Genomic DNA, 21,950 nt, shown 5'->3' with positions numbered 1-21,950 from the left:
TAAGATGTTTTACTACAACACAAAATTTAGATTCAGCACAGAAGTGTTGAATGGCCACTGAGATTTCTGAAGTATTTTGCCATTAATAGATTGCTGGTTCTGGCAGGGGCTTTCTGATCTTGTATGAACTGAAAACCAGAAAACACCTTCAGAGTAAAATAGAAACATGATGTTAGGGTCATATATGGTAGAAAGAGAGGCTGCCCTTGGCTCAAGTGTGTGCTTCCCTCAGTCTTATTATTTTGCTACTTCTTTAGCAGCTTATGAAGGCTCCACAGACTGAAAATGGGTACGTTCAAAAAAAAAAAAAAAGTTTAGGCATTAGAACAAAAAATTATAATACTAAATTTTACTAAATATAATGAYGGTGATATAATAAATATAGTGATGACTGTTTCTCAAAATAAGTTACCTAAAAACATGGCAATGAACTAGGTATTATTCATGCAGCTTACCATCTATAATGCTATTGTGATAAAATCACTTAGCATAACGCACACAAAGGCTAAAATATTCTATAATACTTCTAAAGTACCTRTGCCTTAGATGTGGTAAAGGGGATGTTCTGAGAGAAGGCCACGTGAATATTTGTCAATATGTTCCATGTTTTGGAACTCCAGCACCGGGAAATTCCTTACACATGTTCTCTAYGCTGCTAACATCACCAAAAGCAGACACTTTTCCCTTTTTCCATGTTTCTAGTTTTACAGATTTTTCCAAAAGATTCAGTGATTCACAACAGTATGGACAGATGGCAAAATAGTAATTCTATGTCATAACTGAATTTCAGTGGAAAAATGTGTCCATCATTTAGTTTCTCAGTGTGCTTCAGGTGCTCTCAACTTTCATCAACCTTCTACCCCATTCCTGCTGTCCTCACTTCCGATACGCCTGGTCTCTTGTTGGCCTTCACACTGTGAAGACATCGACTCACTACATTACATTCCTGCCTTTCTGATTTTCCTCTTATGTATTATATATAAATTAAGTGCAGCATAAAATCAGCTGTCTAGAAATCAATATTCGGTGTCCTATTCAAATGTTGAAAACTGCCATCTGTTTGGCAACAGATGCCCCGAAGTCCTTCTCTAACCTAGCAAGTATAAAACTGCCTAGACAGACACGTGCTATTCCCATGGGAAATGGGGAAATCAGCAGAAGGCCACAGGACAACAGCCTGTTATTTGTCAGTCATTCAGGAGCATGGCTGAGGTTTGACTGAAGTGTAAGCTAGAAGCTTAATTGCATCTAATATGAGCAGGTAACATGGGGAAGGCCACCTGGAAGCTGGTTAGGGATCATGCCAGCAGGTTGCACACAGTCACACCTTGGCAGGTCTGGCATTTCCTGCTTCTTGGTAACAAGCTCTTGAACCGCAGAAGTATCAGGAAGATTAAAAGCTCAAGATAAAATACAAGGCCCAAGTCAAAAGGCATTTTGACACCTCTCAGTCCTGAAACAATACGGACCTGGAAATCTGACTTACATATAGAGACGACAACCTAACATATACGCCAAATGCTGAAGAAAGGCAGTGAGGAAATCCTTAATTTTTCAAGATGTCCCCTCTATACACTGAAAAAAAAAATGTTAATCCAAAGACACATGTTTGGGACTGCAAAYAGTTTCAAATAATACTGGAACAAACCATAGTAACACACAGTGAAGTATGATGCAAAATTTTTCAAATGGCTAAAATAAGCCAAATGGTTAGAGTTCTGCCAAAGCTGTAAGCCAACCCTACCTTGAAGCAGGTACAGAACGAGCAGCCAGAAAAAGATGACCCTCGATGTCACCTGGAGCCACCAGCCATAGAAGAACGGAAAGAACACGACTCTCACAATGCCTTTGCGGGTCAGAGATGTCCAAGGACTTTCAGGTTTTGCTTTAGCAAAAGCAGATCCTAAAAATAAACAAATAAACAAATAATAATAATTAAAAAAACATGGAGAGAAGGAGAGAGATTTTAAATAAGGTTAAAAATCTGGATACAGTTTATTGTTATGGCTAATTATAACTTTAGTTGCTGATATGAGAGTGGTTAAGATGTTGAAAAGAAATACCAGATTTAGATAAATAAGTGTACTTAACTATTGATCCTATAAATAACTACATCCTCAATCCAAAGCCTGACTACTGCCATCGGAATCTTCTAACAATATTTACATTTTCGGGAGGTGTGCGTAACCAGACGCCGTTTCCTACCATGTCAAAACTATTTGTTTACTTGGCCTCACTAAGATACCAGAAACTCGGTGTGAAGCAAGAGGCAGCGACACGAGGAGCTCGCAGGCCTGGGCGGGCAGAGCGGAGCGGCAACACGGGCAGCTGCCCCGGCCAAATCACCCAGGAAAGCGCCCAGAGGTGCCAAAGGGCAGCGGGCAAAGCCAGGAGCAGCAGCAGGGCAGGGAAACCACGTCGGGAAAGACGCCCCTCTGTCCTTCCTCCTGCCCCATTTCTGGTCTCACTCACTCCTTTCTCCTATCCTCCCACTGCTTTTTCCTCTTGAAAATTTCCCCGCCTCTGGATCAAGTTTTCTAATAAAGTTTGCTGAAAGAATTTTGTTATTTTAAAATCTTCATTAGGCAGAYCTATGAATGAATCGAAATCACTATGGAAGATGGTTATTTACATTTGTAGGCCAGTAAAAATATGCTGAATGATACATTTGGAAGTCGAGGCTGTGTTCTTGCTCAACTACCCAATTTCATTTCTGTGTTGAGCAATGTTTAGGGATAATATATTCCAGACTCCTTCATAAAGCAAATATTCGGACCTCACTTTATTTGCCGAGATTTGGCATTTCTCTACCTTCTCTTTTATTAGTCCAAATAAAACCAGCACGAAACTCGTGTAAGACTAAGCAAATKACTTACCTGGTGCTTCAGGATTCATGATGCTCCTTGTACGATACTTAAACAATTCCATGCTATCCATAAACAGAAGCACCGACACACGTAGAACAATAACCATTTACCAAAAAGAGCACATTTTCCTTCCCCACACTCCTTGGCACTCAATGAGAGGGAGGCAGTACCTCAACCTAACTGTGTGCTATTTCACTAGTGAAAAAGGGAAACATTTGCTTAGAGCTAATGAGGATGAGACTTAAATTATGACCAGGCTATCAATAGGCCAGCACAACCAGCCCCTGCCCCTAGGTCTGCTGAGCACCTCTGCTTTCCTTACACTTGCCATGACTGAGCCCTGTGCTGACACAGCTAAAACACATCTTCTATTCCCATTTTCTGCAGGTTTTAACAGTGAGAAGTCAGCCCGGCACTGGCACTAAGGAGCACTACTATAATAGCTGTTAAAAGCAGCTCCTTTTCTTAATAATCTTGCCAAATTTCTTTTCTTCTTTTCTTAAAATCTTCCCACATTTCATTACATAGAGGGTAGATTTTCTAATGCCTATTTTCCTCCCTGACAAGCGAATAAGATCAGGTATTTCACCGAACTATTAAAATTTCCACAAAACTTCAGCTGATTAGAGAGTTGAACTGACAAAACACTACTTGAACACATTCAGGGCACGCTGGCTCCTCAGTTCGGGTAAAGAAACACCAAAGAATATTTTTTGCCTTTGTCTTTGCCAGGTATGCAGGAAATGAAAAAAAAAAAAAAAAAAAAAGAGGAGGCTTCTTCCTTTTCTTACCATTTCATTCTTTACCTCAGGAAAGAAGCATTCAAGGTCTATACAATTTTTACAGACCGGAAATTTCAACATAATATTTCTTCTAGTTGTCATAAGATTTGGAAGAATACCTAAATATATAAAAATAGGAGATTTCTAACCCTTATTCCAATACTAGGATCTAGGATAACTAATCGATTTCTCTACTCGAAATCTAAATATCAAAATTAAACTGGAAAGCATTTTGAAATTTTAATCTAGAGACCTTCTTTAAATGGTATTTCCTATCTGTTCTCTCAAAAAGCACATGTATTCAGTTTAATATAAATATAAAATATAAATAAATTTATATATTTGCTAATCCACTCTTGTTTCAGGACACAGRACAGTAGGGTTTTGTTTTTGTTCTGCACATGACCCTCAAAACTTTGAGCTACTGAGAAATGCAGCTTTTTTCCAGCTCAAGACCTACCTCTCACGAGATCAACGTCTATGAGGTCTGGTTTCACATGTCCTGTTTTCTTTGGTTTGTTTCTCAAACCCTGCAAGACACAAATRCAGTCAGAATACATTCACACAGAACTCAAACTGCAAAAGAAAAATACTGTTGTGGTCAGTAATTATATTTAACCTATTTTGCAATCAAAAATTCAGACAAATACATAAGCTTCATAGATATAAAGAAGTGTGAAATAAATGTTCCAGGCAACAGGGAACCATATATGTCTTTTACACACTTTAAAACCTATATAAAATCTTGCCAATTACTGACCATAAGGTAGTTTGCAAACACGATTAAGCTCCGAGCGTTCATTTCCCACGGCTTGGGATTACGCAAACAACACATTATGCACACACTTGCAAGAATTAGTAATATATTTCTATTGAGTTTTCACAACTTTGGCCACAMATTACTTTCCTGAAACCTTTTTCTATCTCCAATTAAACTTCACAAAACGTGCACAGTGTAACTCCTTAATTCGAGAATCATAACAAGCTGTGTTCTACATCAAGAGCCACTAAAACTAGCAAGCTCCACCACTCTAGTGCAAAAATCTGGACAAATACTGAATTTTTCTTAACACCGAATAAGAAGGAAAGGGAAGWAAAACAAATAAAAATAAATAAAACAGACTCCTCACCCACTAAAATAACACATATAYGATAATAAAAAAAAAWWAAAAAAAAGGAGGAAAGTCTCTGCTTATTCTGTCTTTTAGAAACAATATCTTCCTTGACTGAAGAGCCAAGCAGAGTCTTGCATGACTGTCATGTTTATTTTTAAATCTAAAATGTGATACTGTGCTCTCAAGCTTTAGACAGAGATGGAAACTTATTCCAATCCCATTACACTATGCTCTTAGTCACATTACCCAAAACTGATCCAAAGAGCACAACGCATACAGAGTAAAATCTAACACGTCAAAGAAAAGTTAGTACRGGGATGGAGTTATGATGGAAAGGGTTTAACAGTTTTCATTCAAAAAGGAGTTAAATTCACTGGTAAATTTTAAATTTCATTGTCAGCTTACATAAATGTGTAGAAACATTTATTAAATATAAGCATTACATTGAGGTGAATGTGTAAAAATGAAATGAATATTAATGGCAGAACAGTGAAATTTGGCCATTCACTTTTCTTAAATCTGATGTCAGCTGGATTCTGCAGTGAAAGCAGAACTGCTCACAATGAAATAAAAACAAAGGGATCACTAGGTATGTCTATTAGGAAAAAAACAGACTTGACATAAACAAACAGAAGTAATATTACTTTAACAGTAAAGTAATAATAAAAAATAATACTTCTATAGAAGTAAAACATAAATAGAACAAAATCAGCTTGTAGGATGGTAAATGGAGAAAAACAGTACCGCAGGAGAAATACATGCAGAGGGTCTCAGGTGGAAATTTTTTTTTWAAGAAATCTTAAGACTACAGCATTATATGTGGAGGGTGAAACGAGCCCACAACTAGCATGAGCATAATTCCAGAGCTAGTTAGAGAGTCACGTGAAATCCTCCATAAGCAAGTTACTCTTGTGCAAAATGAAAAATTTGAATCTTAGAAATGAAATGTTGTATGATAGAGTAATTCTCAAATATRTTTTGAAATCTAAATAAAGATTCACATAAAAGAAATAAACCTTCTCCCACTCAAGCCCTATGAGCAATCTACTGCAGTGGTGAAAACTGTGGTTTTGGTCTTAAATACAGAATTCTGAGGGAGGAAAAAAAAAGAAAAAAAAATCAACTGAGCAGTGTAGGTGATGATTCGTTTTTGGAAAGTGCTGCTCTCACCTCTCCTTAGGACCCCTGAGCTTCAGAAACAGATATWATATATCTGTATCTATAATATACATATTGGAAACAGATTTTTCCACTCAAATATAGTGATTTTCCATGAAGCTCAGTTCACTCAGCTGCAGCAGTGTTAAGATTGCAGTTGTCATCTGCAGTACCTGAGCTCAGAGTTTGTTTCAGGGTTATCTTTATTACACAAACCTCTGTCAACACCAGCTTACACCAACAGTATCCTTTCTCCTCCTAYGTTGAATTTGGTGATTATTGGACTACAGACCCAAACAAGCCACATTTCTAAGAGGCACAGGTCCTCTCTGGGGTATTATTTGAATCATGTCCTACTATGCAGTAGTTACAAGACCTTCTACTCCAATGGTGACTGGCTTTCATGGTCACTGAAAGGACACTGAAAATGGGTAATATGTGAGGGTCTTGGTTTAAAACTCCTTGTGCTCCTTGTCAAGGATGTTTCTGAACCATCTCTCTGCACACTCCTGACCAACGGTGCTATTCCATGGGATTTCTGTAAATGTTTTCAACAGGCCAGACAGCTCTCAAGTTGAAACATTTTTGGCACTAGCTTTGACAGCTGCACATACTACTGGCCCCACTWGCACCGTAGGGAAAACAGCCCCAAAGATTCCAGGGAGACAGGGACATGGCCACGGTGATCCAGGAAATTTGTGACACAGAAGGCTCTCAGGGAAGTTTTCATCCCTTTGGTGCCTCCAGGAGGGCAACCACTGAGGAAGTTAAAAAGCCCCCGTTTTCTTGCAAGAGCTCCCCGTGCTCTGAGCAGTCCCGCTCTTGCGCGGAGCAGAGCRCTCGGCTCCTCGTTTGAGGGCATTCACCATCGAGAGGACACTTGTACGGGAGGCTCCCGCTGACGCCAACAACATCACGTCTCAGAAGAGACCGTGAGGGGCCACAGGGCTCTGGCAGCGCCCCAGGCATYGGGATCTTTTCGGAGGAGCCGGCAGCAGCGCCGGGCCTGGGGCCTGCAGGGGCGGCGCGGCCCGCAGCGGGAGCCTCTTGGCTCTCCCCATGCCGGGTGCAGGGCCCGCAGGGGTGACCTAGGCCTCAGTGGGTGCCCCTTGGCTCTCCCCATGCTGGGCACCGGGTGCAGGGCCCGCAGGGGTGGCACAGGCCGCAGCAGGCGCCTCTGGGCTCTCCCTGCGCCCGGCACCGTGCAGCTCGGGGTCCCGCTGAGGGACGGAGCTTCCCAGSGGCAGCGCCAGGGACATGTGGCTGTGCAGCACCACCTAGAAGGTCGGGCGTCCACCTTGGGAAGCGCTTGCCGTAAAAACAGCATCGCTGTAAAATTATCATCGCTGTAAAAACATCACGGTCTCCAAATTAAACATGAATTTGCACATTTTGTACATAAGTCAGGGAACTTGTCAGGCCCGGTCAGTTATAGTTTCCACATTAATACAAACAAATCTCCCTAATGGATTCTGCTTGGCTACTTAAGCACCACGGCAAAAGCAGGGGAAAGGAGGGGCGGGAAAACTGAAGCAAGGAACATTTTGCTGTTGTTAAACGTTAGGAATGGCTTCGAAACTCATGCAGTGATAGCAAATTTCTTGTGTGCAATATTTGAAGAAAAAAGGTTAGTGGCAAAAAAAGTTAATGGCAGTAACTCTGAAATCATGGAACATGGCATAACGTACAATCCATAAAACCGTTACAGACAGGATTGATTTTTCACCCCCAAAAAGTACCTTAGCACTGTGTCAGACACTGATGGCACTGTTAGTTAAACCAAAATGCAAAAAAAAAAAAAAAACCCACTGTTAAACTGCTTGTTGAGGTACAAAGCCTGAAGTACTCACCAGTCTAATAAACTGTATAAAACAAGGACAGCATCATAAAGGAGGAAAAGTAAACTGGAGGGATAAGGGAACTAACTGAAAGCAAAGAGAGCTCAGAGAACTGAAATTAGAAGGCATCATAAAGAAAAGAGAAAGATAAACAAAGGCACAAAAAATAAACTTTGCTTTAAGATAACCAAGACCAAAATAAAACTGTACCAAGGTACAGAAAAAAACATGCAGCGCTTTAAATACCATAGATAATTAATTATGTAAAATAAGTAGGGCATAATATGCCAGTTATGTTTGGTTACTGTCCAGAAATCTAATTTGCCAGTTCTAAGGAATAACACATGCATTGTAAACAACATCAGCATACCAATTTGCAAAACGTTGAAATGYCAGAATATTATTACCTTTATTTCTCTTTGCTCTACAGATTTTTCCCATATTTGTTGATCATATGCRCCAATCTAAGAAGAACATAAGAAATCTAAATTAGATTTCAAGAGACAAAAAATCAAACAAAATCAGTTTATCTTCTACAGAGGTAAGCAAGAAGACAGGAGGTTATTTCTTCCAAGAGACTCATTTCCAAAGAAATCTTCATCTTCTCTGCTCCAGTCCTTGCTGGGCTGGATCTAGTGAATCTGCAAACTAGCTGGGAAAGAAGGGGAGAAGTAAACGGGGAGCMACACCCTCCTGCATGAACCAGCAGTGCTGTAGGTCACCTATATTCACACCTGTATTTTTTTCAGCTTCATCCCCTAGGGCTGCACAGGGTGGTCACACTGACAATGAACCAGATTAAAGCTGGAGAAACCACAGAGGTTTCTGCAAGGGCAGAAGGAAGCAGCACCTTTCCCATGGAGGCACTGCTAGAAGGGTTCTCCATCCACAGAGGCAGCCAAAAGTTTTAAATAATCTTCCCTTTATATCACCCTGCTGTTCTTTTCAGAAAAGAGGCATGATTTACAAGCTGCCAGTTTTCAGGTTTCACAGATAAGACACTGGCATTAAGATGACAGACTACTTATGAAGCTCTCTAAAGATCTTACTTTTAGATAAAAGTAAGTTTTTAATTAAACCTTTTAATTACAAGGAATTATTTTCAGCTCTAATCTCATCAAAATATTGTGGAACACCTTGTAAATTTATGGGAGCAGAGTCAAAAAAGGAGATAAAGATTAGGAAAGACTAAAGCTTACTCCTGCGAGCTCTCATTAAAACCCTAGCTCTAAGCCTGACTCTGATGAAGGAGCTCTGCCCTGTTAAATAAGCATCACCCCACTCTTACAGATACCTACATTAAATTTAAGGAACAGTTGTGCAATTGCTTGTACAATAAAGTTACTCTCCCACTGCCAGATRTTTTGAATAAGGCTAATCTTAGGCTTCAGGAACTTGCGCTCAAGAACAAGTCAATACACGAGGCCATGTATTCAAGTAWGGAAAGAACCGAGCAGAGACTGCAGATTGTTCTGAAATTGCACACAGTGTTTCTGGGTAACACCTGGCATCCACGTTCTCTGCTGCGTGGGCTTTGCAACCTCTCTGTTCCTGCAGCTGGTTGTACCCACGTGCAGCAGACACAGGCTGTAACTGTGAGGCATCCAGTGGGGCCTAGCTCTTCTTAGTGGTGGCCAGTGACAGGACAAGGGGCAATGGGTCCAAGTTGAAGCCCAGGCAGTTCCATCTGCATGTGAGGAAGAACTTGTTTGGTGTGAGGGTGCCAGAGCCCKGGCMCAGGCTGCCCAGGGAGGCTGTGGAGTCTCCTTCTCTGAAGAYCTTCCAAAGGCRCCTGGATGCCGCCCTGTGCCCCGTGCTCTGGGTGTCCCTGCTGGAGCAGCGGGTTGGACTGGATGATCTCTAGGGTTCCCTTCCAACCTCAACCATTTTGGGATTCTGTGATGTTACTTGTGCCCCTCGTACGCAGAGTCATTCAGTGGTCACCAGCAGGGCCTTCCAAGTCTCTAGACCGGTTGTAAAAAGAGTTTTCACAACTACCTAGACACCTGGTGCATGAGTAAAAGGGAACCCCAGACACCTTAAACAAACCTGTTCAAGATTAGCCTTGTTACAAGGAATCAGACTGCTCTGCTCTGCTCTTTCCATTTCACAAGCGGTAACAGACATTAAAGGGCTGAGCATGAGACATCTGAAACCAGAAAGCCTTGTTGATTTGTCCTTTTCTATTTTGGTCTTGAGTTTTAAATTAGAAGTCATAACAAAACCAAAGCAAAACAAAGTTTTCTTGGTCAAAAAGGATCTCATGATCTTGGTCAAAAAAGATCTTATGATCAGTATAAACATAACAAGTTTTATTCAGAAGTCGGAGTAAGCCAAAATACTCCTGGCTCAAGCTAGAGTTGTGCTCCTTGTCTCTAAATGGGGCTTGCCAAAAAACTTAAATTTTATGGTACCAGTAAAAGCCCACAGAGTATCTAAAATGGAAAGTGAGGCCAATGTAAAACACTATGCATTTATTCTTCAAATGAGGCTATTGCACCAAATTACTCATTCTCAAATTTAATTTTCTCCATTCACAAGATCTAAGCTCCCAGACCATTTCTAGCTTGCTAAAATAAGAACTGAAAGCTCTACTGGCCCTGTGGTAAAAAAAATATAATAGTATTATGAAATACTTTAGACCTTGCATTTGAAAAAAGAATTGTAGACTGTGGAAAATGTGAGAGGCAGGCACTCTATTGGGCAGAAAGAGGCATTTGCTACAAAAAAAAAAAAAAAAAGTCTATAAAAAAGGAAGTTTAGCTGCTAACTCAATCTGGAGAGCAGCCAGCAGCTAAAAAGTCAGCATCTTGACTAACCACTCCACCCAGACAGTTTTATTAAATTGTTCCAGCCTCTTCTGCAAACAGGTTTTCGACAGAATACTGGGTCTTCATGAAATTCACTGAGAGCGTGCCCTGGCTGAGGATTTCATACTCTGAAATATTCCCCTCCTCAATTCCCAAAATGTTTTCTGATAAAGGCAGAAAAATGGCTACAAACCTCTCTGTCCTTCACAAGAAACAAATGCGGAAGCCTTCGTGCCAATAAAAGCCTAAAGCAAACTCTGTATTTCTAATTCCCTTCATAGCTCAGACTGTTGCAGAGTTCAAAGAGCCCTTAAAAGAACATTCTTCTTTTAAGCAAATAACAGCCCGCTTGTTAAAGCAGCCCTGGGAAGCACAGAGGGCTGCTTGACTTCAAGTCTGGTTCGTGTGTATTTTCCGGTGAGCGTTATTTTTCCTTCAAGACCAGGCAGCAGCATCTGTCTCTTCACAAAGAACCAAGAGCAGGGATTTTTGGCACTCGTGTTTTTCTTTTAATACTGCTCCAGAAAGCCATTCTTTCAGCAGGAGGTGGAATATAGAGAGGCAAGGACAACTGTAAAGAAGATGGTTTTTCACTATTCTGTTTTATTCAACTAGMAGATCTGGTCGATCACCCATAAACAACTTTAAACATTAAAATCTGAGTGCATGGCTATTAAATAAAGGCATGCTGCTGCAAACTAAGAAGGGCCACAGAGGTGAATGCAGAGAGCAAGCATTTTAAAAAATCACTCTGAGAGACTGTTATCTACCTATTTTCACCCTTTCTTTTATCTACCTACTTTCACCCTTTCTTTGATGCTTTAAGGAAGCTACAGAGGCACTTCAGGGAAGGAGCACCTGTGCTCTGCATATGAAATTGAGATCAACACTCCCTTGCCCTCCTGCAGCCTTCACAAGCACACTGCTCTCGCAAGCCTATCAGCAGGAAATGCTTGCGAGCAAACACATCACTGYCAAGTGGCACAGTGGCATATTTTACTTCCCATGCTAATAAAAATGGTAGAACCCATGTTACTAACAGGAAAAAAAAAAGGCTAGAAATGTCGCAGAATCCCAGGATGGTTGAGGTTGGAAGGGACCCCAGAGCTCATCCAGTCCAACCCCCTGCTCCAGCAGGGACACCCAGAGCACGGGGCACAGGGCGGCATCCAGGTGCCTTTGGAAGATCTCCAGAGAAGGAGCCTCCACAGCCTCCCTGGACAGCCTGTGCCAGGGCTCTGTCAGAGGTCACTGCGTGTCGGATTTCTCTGTCCCTGGTGTCAGATTCCGGGTGCTGTCCCGCAGGGAAGGGTGGCGCATCCACGTCCTGGGCACGGGGCAGCGGAAGGGCCTTCGCAGCAGCCACGAGGGAAGCGGCATCACCCGGTAACCACCAGCCAGGAGGGCAAGAACAGCACACGTGGCACGAGCAGGAGCTACCTCTGATAATGCAATTCTTGAATGAATGCTGGACGGTAAGCTAATACTGGCAAAGCTGCCCAGGTGTCAATTATTGAAAGCACMGGTCAACTCCATCTTCAGAGAGTTTTGATTTACAACTGTTTACATATAAATTATTTTTTGTTTCAGATCTAAATATTAAACTTTCTAAATGTTCATACACAGGCTCTGGCTCTTTACTGTTCATCTGCAGGTCACTGAGAAGGCTGCAAAAGAAATTAAGCTCCAGGCACAAATGAAATGCAGGAAGAAGCTTCTGGMGATAAGACTTTCATGCTGCCATCATTAAGCCTTTAAATACACACAAAATTTGACMCAAACTACATTTCTCTTACTACAGAAATGTCCCCAGGGCTCCAAAGGTGCTCAAGCTTCCAGCGCCAGGAACCCTTAATCTAACAGGAAGGTTCAAGTCAAGCCCAGCACCTTTACACGATACCTACCAGGTACCATCCCAATTCCCCTACAGCCGCAGGTCCTGCAGCATCAGGTCCTTCAAAAATATAAGTACAAATTACAACTCCTAAGCAGACAGCATGCAGCAACACAGAAGGTTCTCCCTGCCCTACCCATGCCAGCCACCTTTAACATATTTGATCAGGGAGCTGCCTGGCTTCAGCAAACACCTTTGCAAGATGATCAAGTCACTCGGTTCCTTCACAATTTGCAAAACTGTCACCTCCCGCAAGAACTTCACGCGGTTCCTGCTGCTCAGCACAGGAGGGAGGGACTCCGCACCGAAGCCTCTCTTTTCCTTCACCAGGGCAAAGTGTTATTTTGGGAAAAGCAGGAAGGTGGATGGCTGCTTTGCAGTTCTACCTGGCCACACTGGGRCACATCAGCAGTTTTAAACTCATGTGGTAGCGATAACTTGGAAACAAATGTTAAAACCAGTAACACAATCAAGAACAGATGAATTATCCGGGACCTTTGAGAGGAAAGGTCCTGCTCTGGGGACTAACCGGCAGTACAGAGAGCTGCATAAACTAGAAAGGTCTCGGACCTTAAGAACAAGTCTGCCACACGCAACATGAGAACACTGGGGCAAAACTCTAAGCCTTGCTTGTGACACTTAGTTTTACTGGTGAAATTTAAATTGAAAATATATCTGGCTCTTTACATATGTTCATCAGTTTAAACTCATCATAATTTCCAAACTGTCACAATAATTTGGAGTGAGCTTAAAAGAATATATATAAATTTATATTTTATATATATATATATATGTATATATAAAACAAAAACACTTATTTCTTCGCGATCAACTACTTGAGAAAAGCCACGATTACAATGGTTCTTACATCTAAAACCAGGTTGGCACCTTGACAGCCTGTCTTTACAGCACCTCCAGGCAATTAGCATAAGTAAAAGGTTAAGCTACTGCAACGGAGCCAATTCTAATTGCAAATAAAGCCCTGTGCTGAGGGCCTCTGCTCCACAGGCTGCTGCTTCCCAGGGTCCTTCTCATAAGTGGCTGCTCAATAGGCCACGTGTGCCTCAAGCCCGAATTTGAGCTTTGTGAATGACACTGATATTCACTTTAAGTTAATGTAGTGATGGTATCAACGTGTAGCCCAATACTCACACAGCCTTCGGATTCTAATGGAATCGATCAATATTTCAGGAGACATCTATAATTAATGCCAAAGTAGACTCACAAAGATTATAATCCTGAGAATACATAGTACTTCCTGCCAATCTTTAAGCATTAATTTTTATCCATAATGAAAAATGCAGGCCAAGTTTTGCCCTTAAGAACCTTTAAACAGGCGGCCTGCTAATATCACAATAGTTGCACACATCTAAAAGATATCAAGTACAAAGCCTGGGGAATACAAAACTAAGTTGCTTCCTTGGATGTTCTACCAAGCAAATTAAGGCTTTTAACACCGTATTAAAAATGACTACTATTAACATTATAGTCAATGTGCTTTAATTTTTACAACCCAAGAATCTTAAAAAGAATGTATGCATTTATTTAATTATTTTAATTGGCACATATATACTATAACATTCATTTTATAAATATCTTTAAAATAGCTTCATATTYATTTTATGTTGAAATATTCATTTTATCTATCAAAAAACTCTTTTCCCTTTTTCTCAAACAATGGAAAAGGATTAYTTAAAGTTATTTTATTTCCTACATAAAGAGATCTACACCACAGCAAAGGCAATGTTCTTAGGAGCTCAGCAGCCTGTCTCTGCTGGAACTGATTTCTACTCTTTGGGTAAATCTTTTTCCAAAATGTTTTTCATCTTCAAGATCTTGGTGGAGCTATGGTAGATATGTGGGTAGGGCACAAAATCTTACCTCCTAAACCAGAGGTGCAAAGTGCTGCACGACCCTAACACAGCGGCTGCTGCTGGGAAAGTGTTTGRTGACTTTTAGTCAAAGGGAAGGGGAAGTGGAACGGACCAAACCTGCAATTTATGACTCCAGAACTGGCACTTCTGATCACTAAAAAAACTGTGGGATCCTCCTCCCTTCTCTCCATCCACTTGCAGGGGGAGAGATGAAACCCACTACGTGGAGTAAAGCAAAACAGCTTAAGCAAAACTTGCAACATTTTGTTCTTGATGATGTCTGAGTTACTAACTAACAAACTGACTAAATTCTGCCAATAACTGCAACAGAAATGAAGGGGGAGCCACTTCACAGAACAGTGGTTTTATCAAAGCTTTTATCAAAGAAACACTCCCTTTCAAAGTACAATAATGCACAGTTAAACACATTTCCTGTGTATTCCTATTTCCAGTCATTGCTGTATTCACTGCCCTGAATAACCATTTACAGATTTAGTATATCTGCTAACAACATAAGTCATCCTTTTTATCATGAAATTACATGTAAAGTTATACATATAACAGTCAAAAACAAGGTACAATCTATACTGTATAAGAATAAAGGAATAACCAACAAGAGCCTGAGCCATTTCCTAATGACCTATTCTAATGACTGGGCAAATTCAGATACCATTTCTTTGGCTTAAACGGACAACAGAGCAGAACTAAAAACAAAGCACAAATGGAACAAGACTCTGTTTCCTCTGCTACAAGCTCACGGGATGATTTGTCACAATAACATTTACYCCTTGTCTGTTTTCAAGTTCAATTCAAGTTAGTTATGACAGAATCACACAGAGAACCTCTGCAGTCCCCAGCGCCACCTCCCCTTCTCAACATGCCCCATCAGGGACCTGCCCAGCCATGGTCTGAGCGTCTCCAAAGACCCAGAACTGCACAACCTCACTGGGTTCCTGTCCCAACRCTTGGCACCCCTCACAGTATTTTTTTCCATGACATCTAACCAGAATTTCCCCATGTTCCAATTTGTGGCCTCCCGCCCTATCCCTGCCCATCTGGGAGCGGCATGAGTCTGTCCTCTCTACACCTGAGAGCAGTAAGACGTCCCAGGCGCCTTCTCTTCTTAAGGCTGAAGAAACCTCCATCTCAAACTCTTTGTGCATTAATGCGTTAGTCCCATGATCATCTCCAAGGCCTTCTGCAAGACTTGCCCAATTGTGTCCCTGGAGAGCAGGGCACTGCACTCCAGGTGTGGAGGAGATGGAGGAGACCAGGAGCCTTCCTTGGCCTGCCGGCCTCGCCACTGTCAACACCTCTGCCGTGCTTCAGGTGTGAAAGACTCCATAATCCTGTATCTGCACAAAAAGCTGCCTCAAGAAACAACTAGGAAATTAAGAGCACTCTGGCAGCCTTATTATTATCATTCCCTGAAGCCTACTGAAAATTCAGCACCTCCACCAGCATTAAAACAGCACTGCCCTTAGGCCCCTGGATCATTTCTACTTCCCATGGTATGTCCTAGCCTTCCCCTTGTGCCAGCACATCCACCYGTGTGGCTGAGAGAGAAAACAGAGCCCTCGGGGGAAGAAAAGAAAATACTCAGGTACTGTCAGGTACTGTCCCACAGTCATAACGAACCAACTCACAAATCCTCACTACCCACACAGGGATTTTCTACTCTTCTCTCCCTACATCTCATACATGAGTTAAACTCTTCACAGAGTCACAATCTCAGTTTAGCTCCCCAATTTCTTCTCTRCCCATTTCCACCACTGCATGGAATGAAACTATTCCAAATATAAAATACCACCGACCAAGTCGGCTCTGACAGCTACGGTGTTATAGAGCTCGAGGGTTGACCTTTCAGCACCCAAAGTCTTCAGCAAGGCAGCCACACAACCCAGGTCATCGTTCCAAACTGTTCTGGTGCCAGGATTACCACTGCACCGCACAGACACCGGGCCCACAAAGAAGCTGGGTGCTTTAAGACAACTGGATGTATTTTCATGTGTTTCCTYGTTAACCTGGCAAGTCTAATCCAAGGCTAATGTGCTATAAAACACAGAGTATTTCAGATCTTAAAACAATGCAATTAGAACTGTAATTTCATTATGCCCTTTAAAACAATGAGAGAGAAAACATCTCATTAGTTTTATAGGGCCTTTTAACAGCARTACCCAAGAGACACCCAAAACCCTGTAAAGCTGTTTTGGCACAGCTAGCTGATATGCAATCAGGTGCAGAATTCAGGTTGCATTTCCTCTTCTGCAATCATTCCCAAGGGAAGAAGCACTTCTAAGGAAGCACAGCTCAATTCTCCCTTGCAGTATTAAGAGCAAACTTGTGTTAAATATTCGGTTTCACTGGCAAGGCTCCTACGGGCCAGCACACTTGTCTGATCAAACCATAGCCTGATCACTGCAATCTACCCTGTCTTTATTTAAAGCTTTTTGTGATTATCTCTCTGTGTCGCCTCATGCTCTGCCCTGTGTAGGTGCTGTAAGGACCAGGTGGCAGCAACTGGCAACAGGAGCGAGCGAACGTGGAGCGGAGACAGGGCCAAGGCTCTGGGCAAGGGCAGTCGGTGCCAGGAGCGGAGGCTGCTGAGGGCCCGGGCAGGAGGTCTGGCCTGGGTGAGGAGAGATCTCAAGGACAGGCGCTGGTGCCCACAGAGCAGCCCGGGATTAGTCCAAGCAGGACCCAAGGGCTCTCAGGAGAGAACATGGAGCTTCCCTGTGCAGATAACGCCGGGGATCTCCCTGCTCCCCGAACAGAAGCACAAGCCAGCCCTGCAGGCAGTTCAGCTACGCCCATGACATCTCACCTCTCAAATCATCGGTTATAAAACACTATCTGAAATCCTACAATCCAACTTAAAATAACGAAAAATTATCTATAAGACAGTAAACAAGAGCTCCATCCCACTAAAAACAGAACAAACCTATTACAAAAACAACAGAAAAAAAAAACAAGTTTACATAATAAAAAGTCTGACCTTTCAAACRATTAAGCACGTTACTAAATCATCCTTGTGCAAGGAGCTCAATTCCAAACAATAGTGTGAGTCATGCGAGGACTTGGTGCAAACCCCAAGGAGGTAGAGGCGTGCAAGCAGGGCTGGAAGGGCTCCATTGCTTCACTCCATTGCTCAAGTCTTTCTACTAAAGAAATATAAAAAATGCCTTTCCTTAGAGACACCAAAAGGCCTTTGTAACTCAGAGAGCAACAAAGTGCAAATAAATAAGTATACACAGAGCCCCTGCAGCGGCAGGAAAGGACTTGGGGGTGCTGGCTGCGCACGAGGCAGCAGCGAGCCCAGGTGGGCAGGAAGGCCCAGGGCCTCCTGGCTGTGTGAGGAGCAGCGTGGCCAGCAGGAGCAGGGACGTGATGGTCCCCCTGCCCGCGGCGCTGGGGAGGYCGCTCCTCCAGCACTGAGCTCAGGTTTGGGCCCCCGGCTCTAAGGAGGACGGGGAGGGGCTGGAGCGTGTCCAGAGAAGGCAGCGGAGCTGGGGAAGGGCCTGGAGCTCCRGCCTCACGAGGAGGCCGGGGGAGCTGGTGATTTAGTCTGGAGAAGAGGAGGCTCCRGGGAGACCTCATCGATCTCTACAGCTGCCTCAAAGGAGGTTGGAGTGAGGTGGGTCGGCCTCTTTTCCATAACTACGGATAGGGCAAGAGGAAACGGCCTCAAGTTGGTCCAGGAGAGGATGGGGTTAGTTGTTAGGAAGAATTTCTACACAGGAAGAGTGGTGAAGCCCTGGAACAGGGCTGGAGTCACCGTCCCTGGCAGYGCTCAGGAAACGTGTAGATGAGGAGCTTAGGGACATGGCTCAGCAGGGATGGGGGTGAGGGGCTTACRGGTGGACTCTGTGATCGTGAAGGTCTTTTCCAACCTTAATAGCGATAATACAAGATGATACTGCTCCAACATTTGTTCCTATCCTCATTCAGTCCCTACCTACTTAAATAGATTTTATGTTGGACTATAAATATTATCATCAGTTCTCCCTGATCTTTGCTTGGCAATCATACATCGTCACACATTGGCATATCTCTCCCAAAATAAATTATCTCCCCATTTTAGGAGAGGCAAGTCCTCTCAGGCTGGTCCTGGCTCAAGAAACACCAGTGCATATTTGCCCCAGAAACAAGGCTGTACTGCCAGAACATGGGAATTCTTCAGTCCTGCCCATTTTCAGTTTGCTGAGTTCAGCTTTGTTGGAGCTGCAGCTGGGACTTGTGAAGGGACAGCTGAGACCTTACGGGTTATAGCAGAAACGCCAGTGCGGGAGATACCGTAACGGGTGTCTGCTGTAGACCTCATGATCAGGATGATGTTCACAGGCCCTGGTCCTTAGGTGGGGACTTTAAACCCCTGCATCTGCTGGTTGGAAAGTACAGGAGGGCACAAACGATCCAGGAAGTTTCCAGAGTGAATTGATGATGATTTCTTGACACAGGTAATCAATTTGTGACTAAATCATGTTCAGACGTTGCTGTCTGCTGCAAGCAGGATCTTATCTCCCCTAAAGACAGCAGCCTTTCATGCAGCAGCGGGAGGCCCTCACCACAGGCCCTAGCTGTGAAGGCACCACAKAGTTTCTAGCTCTGCACTCTGTAAATCTGTAAAAGGCCACAGAAACTTGGAAAAGAAACACTGCTTTGGGTATAAGCAAAATACAAGCAGAAACGTGGGTGTGAAAGCACTGAAAAGAACAGCAGAACAAGAATGAAACATGAATATTTCACTGATAATGAAAAACRCTATTCCCAGGACGTGCTCTTTAAGGTAAAGTTGTTTATATTTCAGTAAAGCCAAGAAACTTCAAAATTTAGCAAGTTGCTCATCACTTTAAAAGTAAACTGAATAAGCAAACTCRAATACTCATTTGAAGAAAATATGACCATTTAACTGACAAAATAGTAAATTATTAAAGAGACATCAACTTTTCTACACACAAATATCACTCAAGAGATACAGTATCAAGAGATAATGTAACTATTGACAGGAAGTATTGACAGGAAGTATTTTAATTCTCGAATTTCTATTTTGTCTGCTGATTTTCTTCCACTCAGTTTTGAACAACACTGAAACACAGGCAACCAGGTACGTGCAACACAACCAGCACGCTCCTGCACATGAGCACATCAGTCCACACTTCATTAATAAAGTTCTTTTCATTCTCCCCAAAACACAGGTAGTCTGAGGGGTGAAAAATTTTCAAAATACACCAGCAGCTACTCATTTCCATAACATACAGTCACTAATGATTACCTGTTTCATAGTAAAAGCCAGAAGCTCCTAACTCCCATACTATGCCACCCAATAACACAGTGGTACTTTATAGCTATATACACTTTATACATTATATAAATGTATATAACTTATACATTTATATACACTTTAAACATTAAACCTCATCAYGCCACTCGTTTCCTCCGCCGACTCCGTTCAACAGGCAGTGCAGTAACAAGGGGGGAACTTACCTTCTTCTGGTACCAGACTATAGCATCAGTCACTTTGGACGCCATTTATTCCACCGAATTCACACGGGCATTTTAGGCTGTTAACAGAAAAAGACAAAACTTTAGTGCCACTTTCCACACGAAGGCCTGTCTGGACATTGCTGAATAGTTTAGCCTTGTCTCATTCATATTTCAGCAATATTTTGGGGCTTTTTTCCCCTACGTAAACAAAAATCTGCCAATCAGGCACAATTTTCCTCCACCCTCCCTAATATAACCTAAGTGGCAGAGGGACTGAGCTTTGCTGTTTCCTAACTTGTGCCTCTGGAGAGCTGCAGGACTGCAGGACATGCAGCCCTTCCCTTCCCTTCCTTTCCCTTCCTTCTTTTTTTTTTTCTTTGCATTTTTGGACAATGAATCAGCGCCCAGTTACTGCCACAGAACAGTATTCCAAAGATGAGGAATAAATCTGCTTAAAGAAAAAAAAAAATCATACAGATTATTACATGTTTTTGAGAAACAAAACAGAGTTCTAGAATTCTATTAATTACAAAATTAATATTCTGACTAAAACAGTAAATTAGAGCTAAATCACAAGAAGATAAGCAATGCGTAATGATAGGTCTGGGTTTTTTTGAAATAGTAGCATTAGTAATAGTTTTTCACATTAAAGCTATGATAATATCCAATTGTACCTTATAACCTATGTAAAACTTTTCTTGAAAACCATCTTTAAGAATTTTGTTCCTCGTCACCAGTCAGACAGAGTTTGGCTAAGGATGAAGAAAAAGGCCATAAACAGAAATCTCTAGATTTGGATTTTTTAAGCACTCTTTCAGTACATTTTTACCTTTTCATGGAAAGACAAAACAATTGTATTCTCTCTGAATAGTCTATAAAATGAAAGGAAATATTAGGCAAGACTTACAGAATCCTTGCCAGACACTTTATAACATGCATATTTTTCAAACACAAATGCCAATGAGACCCAACCCAACATTTACGAGGTTATTTCACAATTACATCTCTTCTGATATCAGGAAATTAAGAACTTGTAAAAGAATATTTCTACCAGGTAAAACATACAGCCCGACAAAGACTTATTTAACTCAGGGCACTACGGAGGTCGCTAACACTTCTTTTTCACTTTAAATAAGGCTTAAAATAAGATTTGCATCTTCTTTGTAAAGACATTTCAAGCAAATTAAAAACAGAAATAAAAATAAAAACAAAAACAAAAATAAAAACAAAAACAAAAATAAAAACAAAAACAAAAATAAAAAGTTTACTATACCAAACTATAGCCTGAAAGCAGTGTAAACTCTTCATACATACATATACTGCAAGGGTACAGGTACATTCAAAGCCCGTCCACTGCTCAGGGACAATTCTGATAGGAAGAATTCCCCATGGATACTAGTGCCCCTCAACCTCTGGCTTCCCCTCCCTGTGAGCTCCATAATCCTGGAATATTCCATCTCGTTTCCCCTACCCCAGCGCCCCCCTCCCACACACACCTGCTTCCAACCACATCCCTTAATTATAGGGGACAAAAGACGGCAAGAATCCATTAGCAGAGGCAATTTAAGGAACTGTTGAACTCGCTCAGAAACCTTTCCCTCACCAGATGCATTAACTCCTACTTGGACTCTACACAGTCAATGATCTGCTGCAAACCCAGAGTGCTCAAATACAGCTGAAACTGGACAAATCATTTAAAGGCAACGATTTTTCTGCAGTAGCTCTCCAAGCCAATCGAAAACCCTCCAACTGGCAAAAAGATGCACCATAAAATTACAAACCAAGGATAATGAAGAAACTTGTTATTAATGTCTTTGATTTCTCTCACCAGGCCTGTTATTTAGATTATCCAAGGGGTTGCAGTACTGAATATCCTAAGGGATATTTCTCCTGTGCTGATCCCTAATCAGAAGGGCTGTTTTTCCACATGTCATGGCACAGTCTCATTTAAACAGGCAGAAAGCCACCAAAATCTCTATTCAAAAGTCTTCAGGTATTTAAGCAGTGCAGCAATAAACAGTACTTACTGTTTAATAAGCAAACAGATACCACAATGCATTGAAATAAATTTAAAGTAATTACGTTTTACAGGTTAACTTATATGCAGAATGTTTTAGAGGCCCAAGTG

General features: G+C 42.0%; 1 protein-coding gene across 2 annotated transcripts in view; it reads right to left on the bottom strand.

Annotated features, from left to right (window-relative positions):
- PHTF2 (putative homeodomain transcription factor 2) overlaps positions 1–19,900 on the bottom strand; it is a 47,091-nt gene extending 27,191 nt beyond the window's left edge. For both annotated transcript variants that reach the window (XM_026046409.1, XM_026046410.1), the window contains exons 1-4: positions 19,823–19,900; positions 8,168–8,224; positions 4,110–4,179; positions 1,745–1,903 (exon numbers count right to left, since the gene is read on the bottom strand). In XM_026046409.1, the coding sequence (XP_025902194.1) occupies positions 1,745–1,903; positions 4,110–4,179; positions 8,168–8,224; positions 19,823–19,867 (331 nt within the window). In that variant the 5' untranslated portion in view covers positions 19,868–19,900. The remainder of the gene's footprint in view (positions 1–1,744; positions 1,904–4,109; positions 4,180–8,167; positions 8,225–19,822) is intronic.
- Between the last annotated feature and the right edge of the window lie 2,050 nt (positions 19,901–21,950).

The sequence above is a fragment of the Nothoprocta perdicaria genome, unplaced genomic scaffold, assembly GCF_003342845.1.
Source record: "Nothoprocta perdicaria isolate Ctin4 unplaced genomic scaffold, notPer1 scaffold_44, whole genome shotgun sequence".
Taxonomy (NCBI): domain Eukaryota; kingdom Metazoa; phylum Chordata; class Aves; order Tinamiformes; family Tinamidae; genus Nothoprocta; species Nothoprocta perdicaria.
Note: the sequence above shows the minus strand (reverse complement) of the source record. Positions and strands in the feature narration are given on the sequence as shown.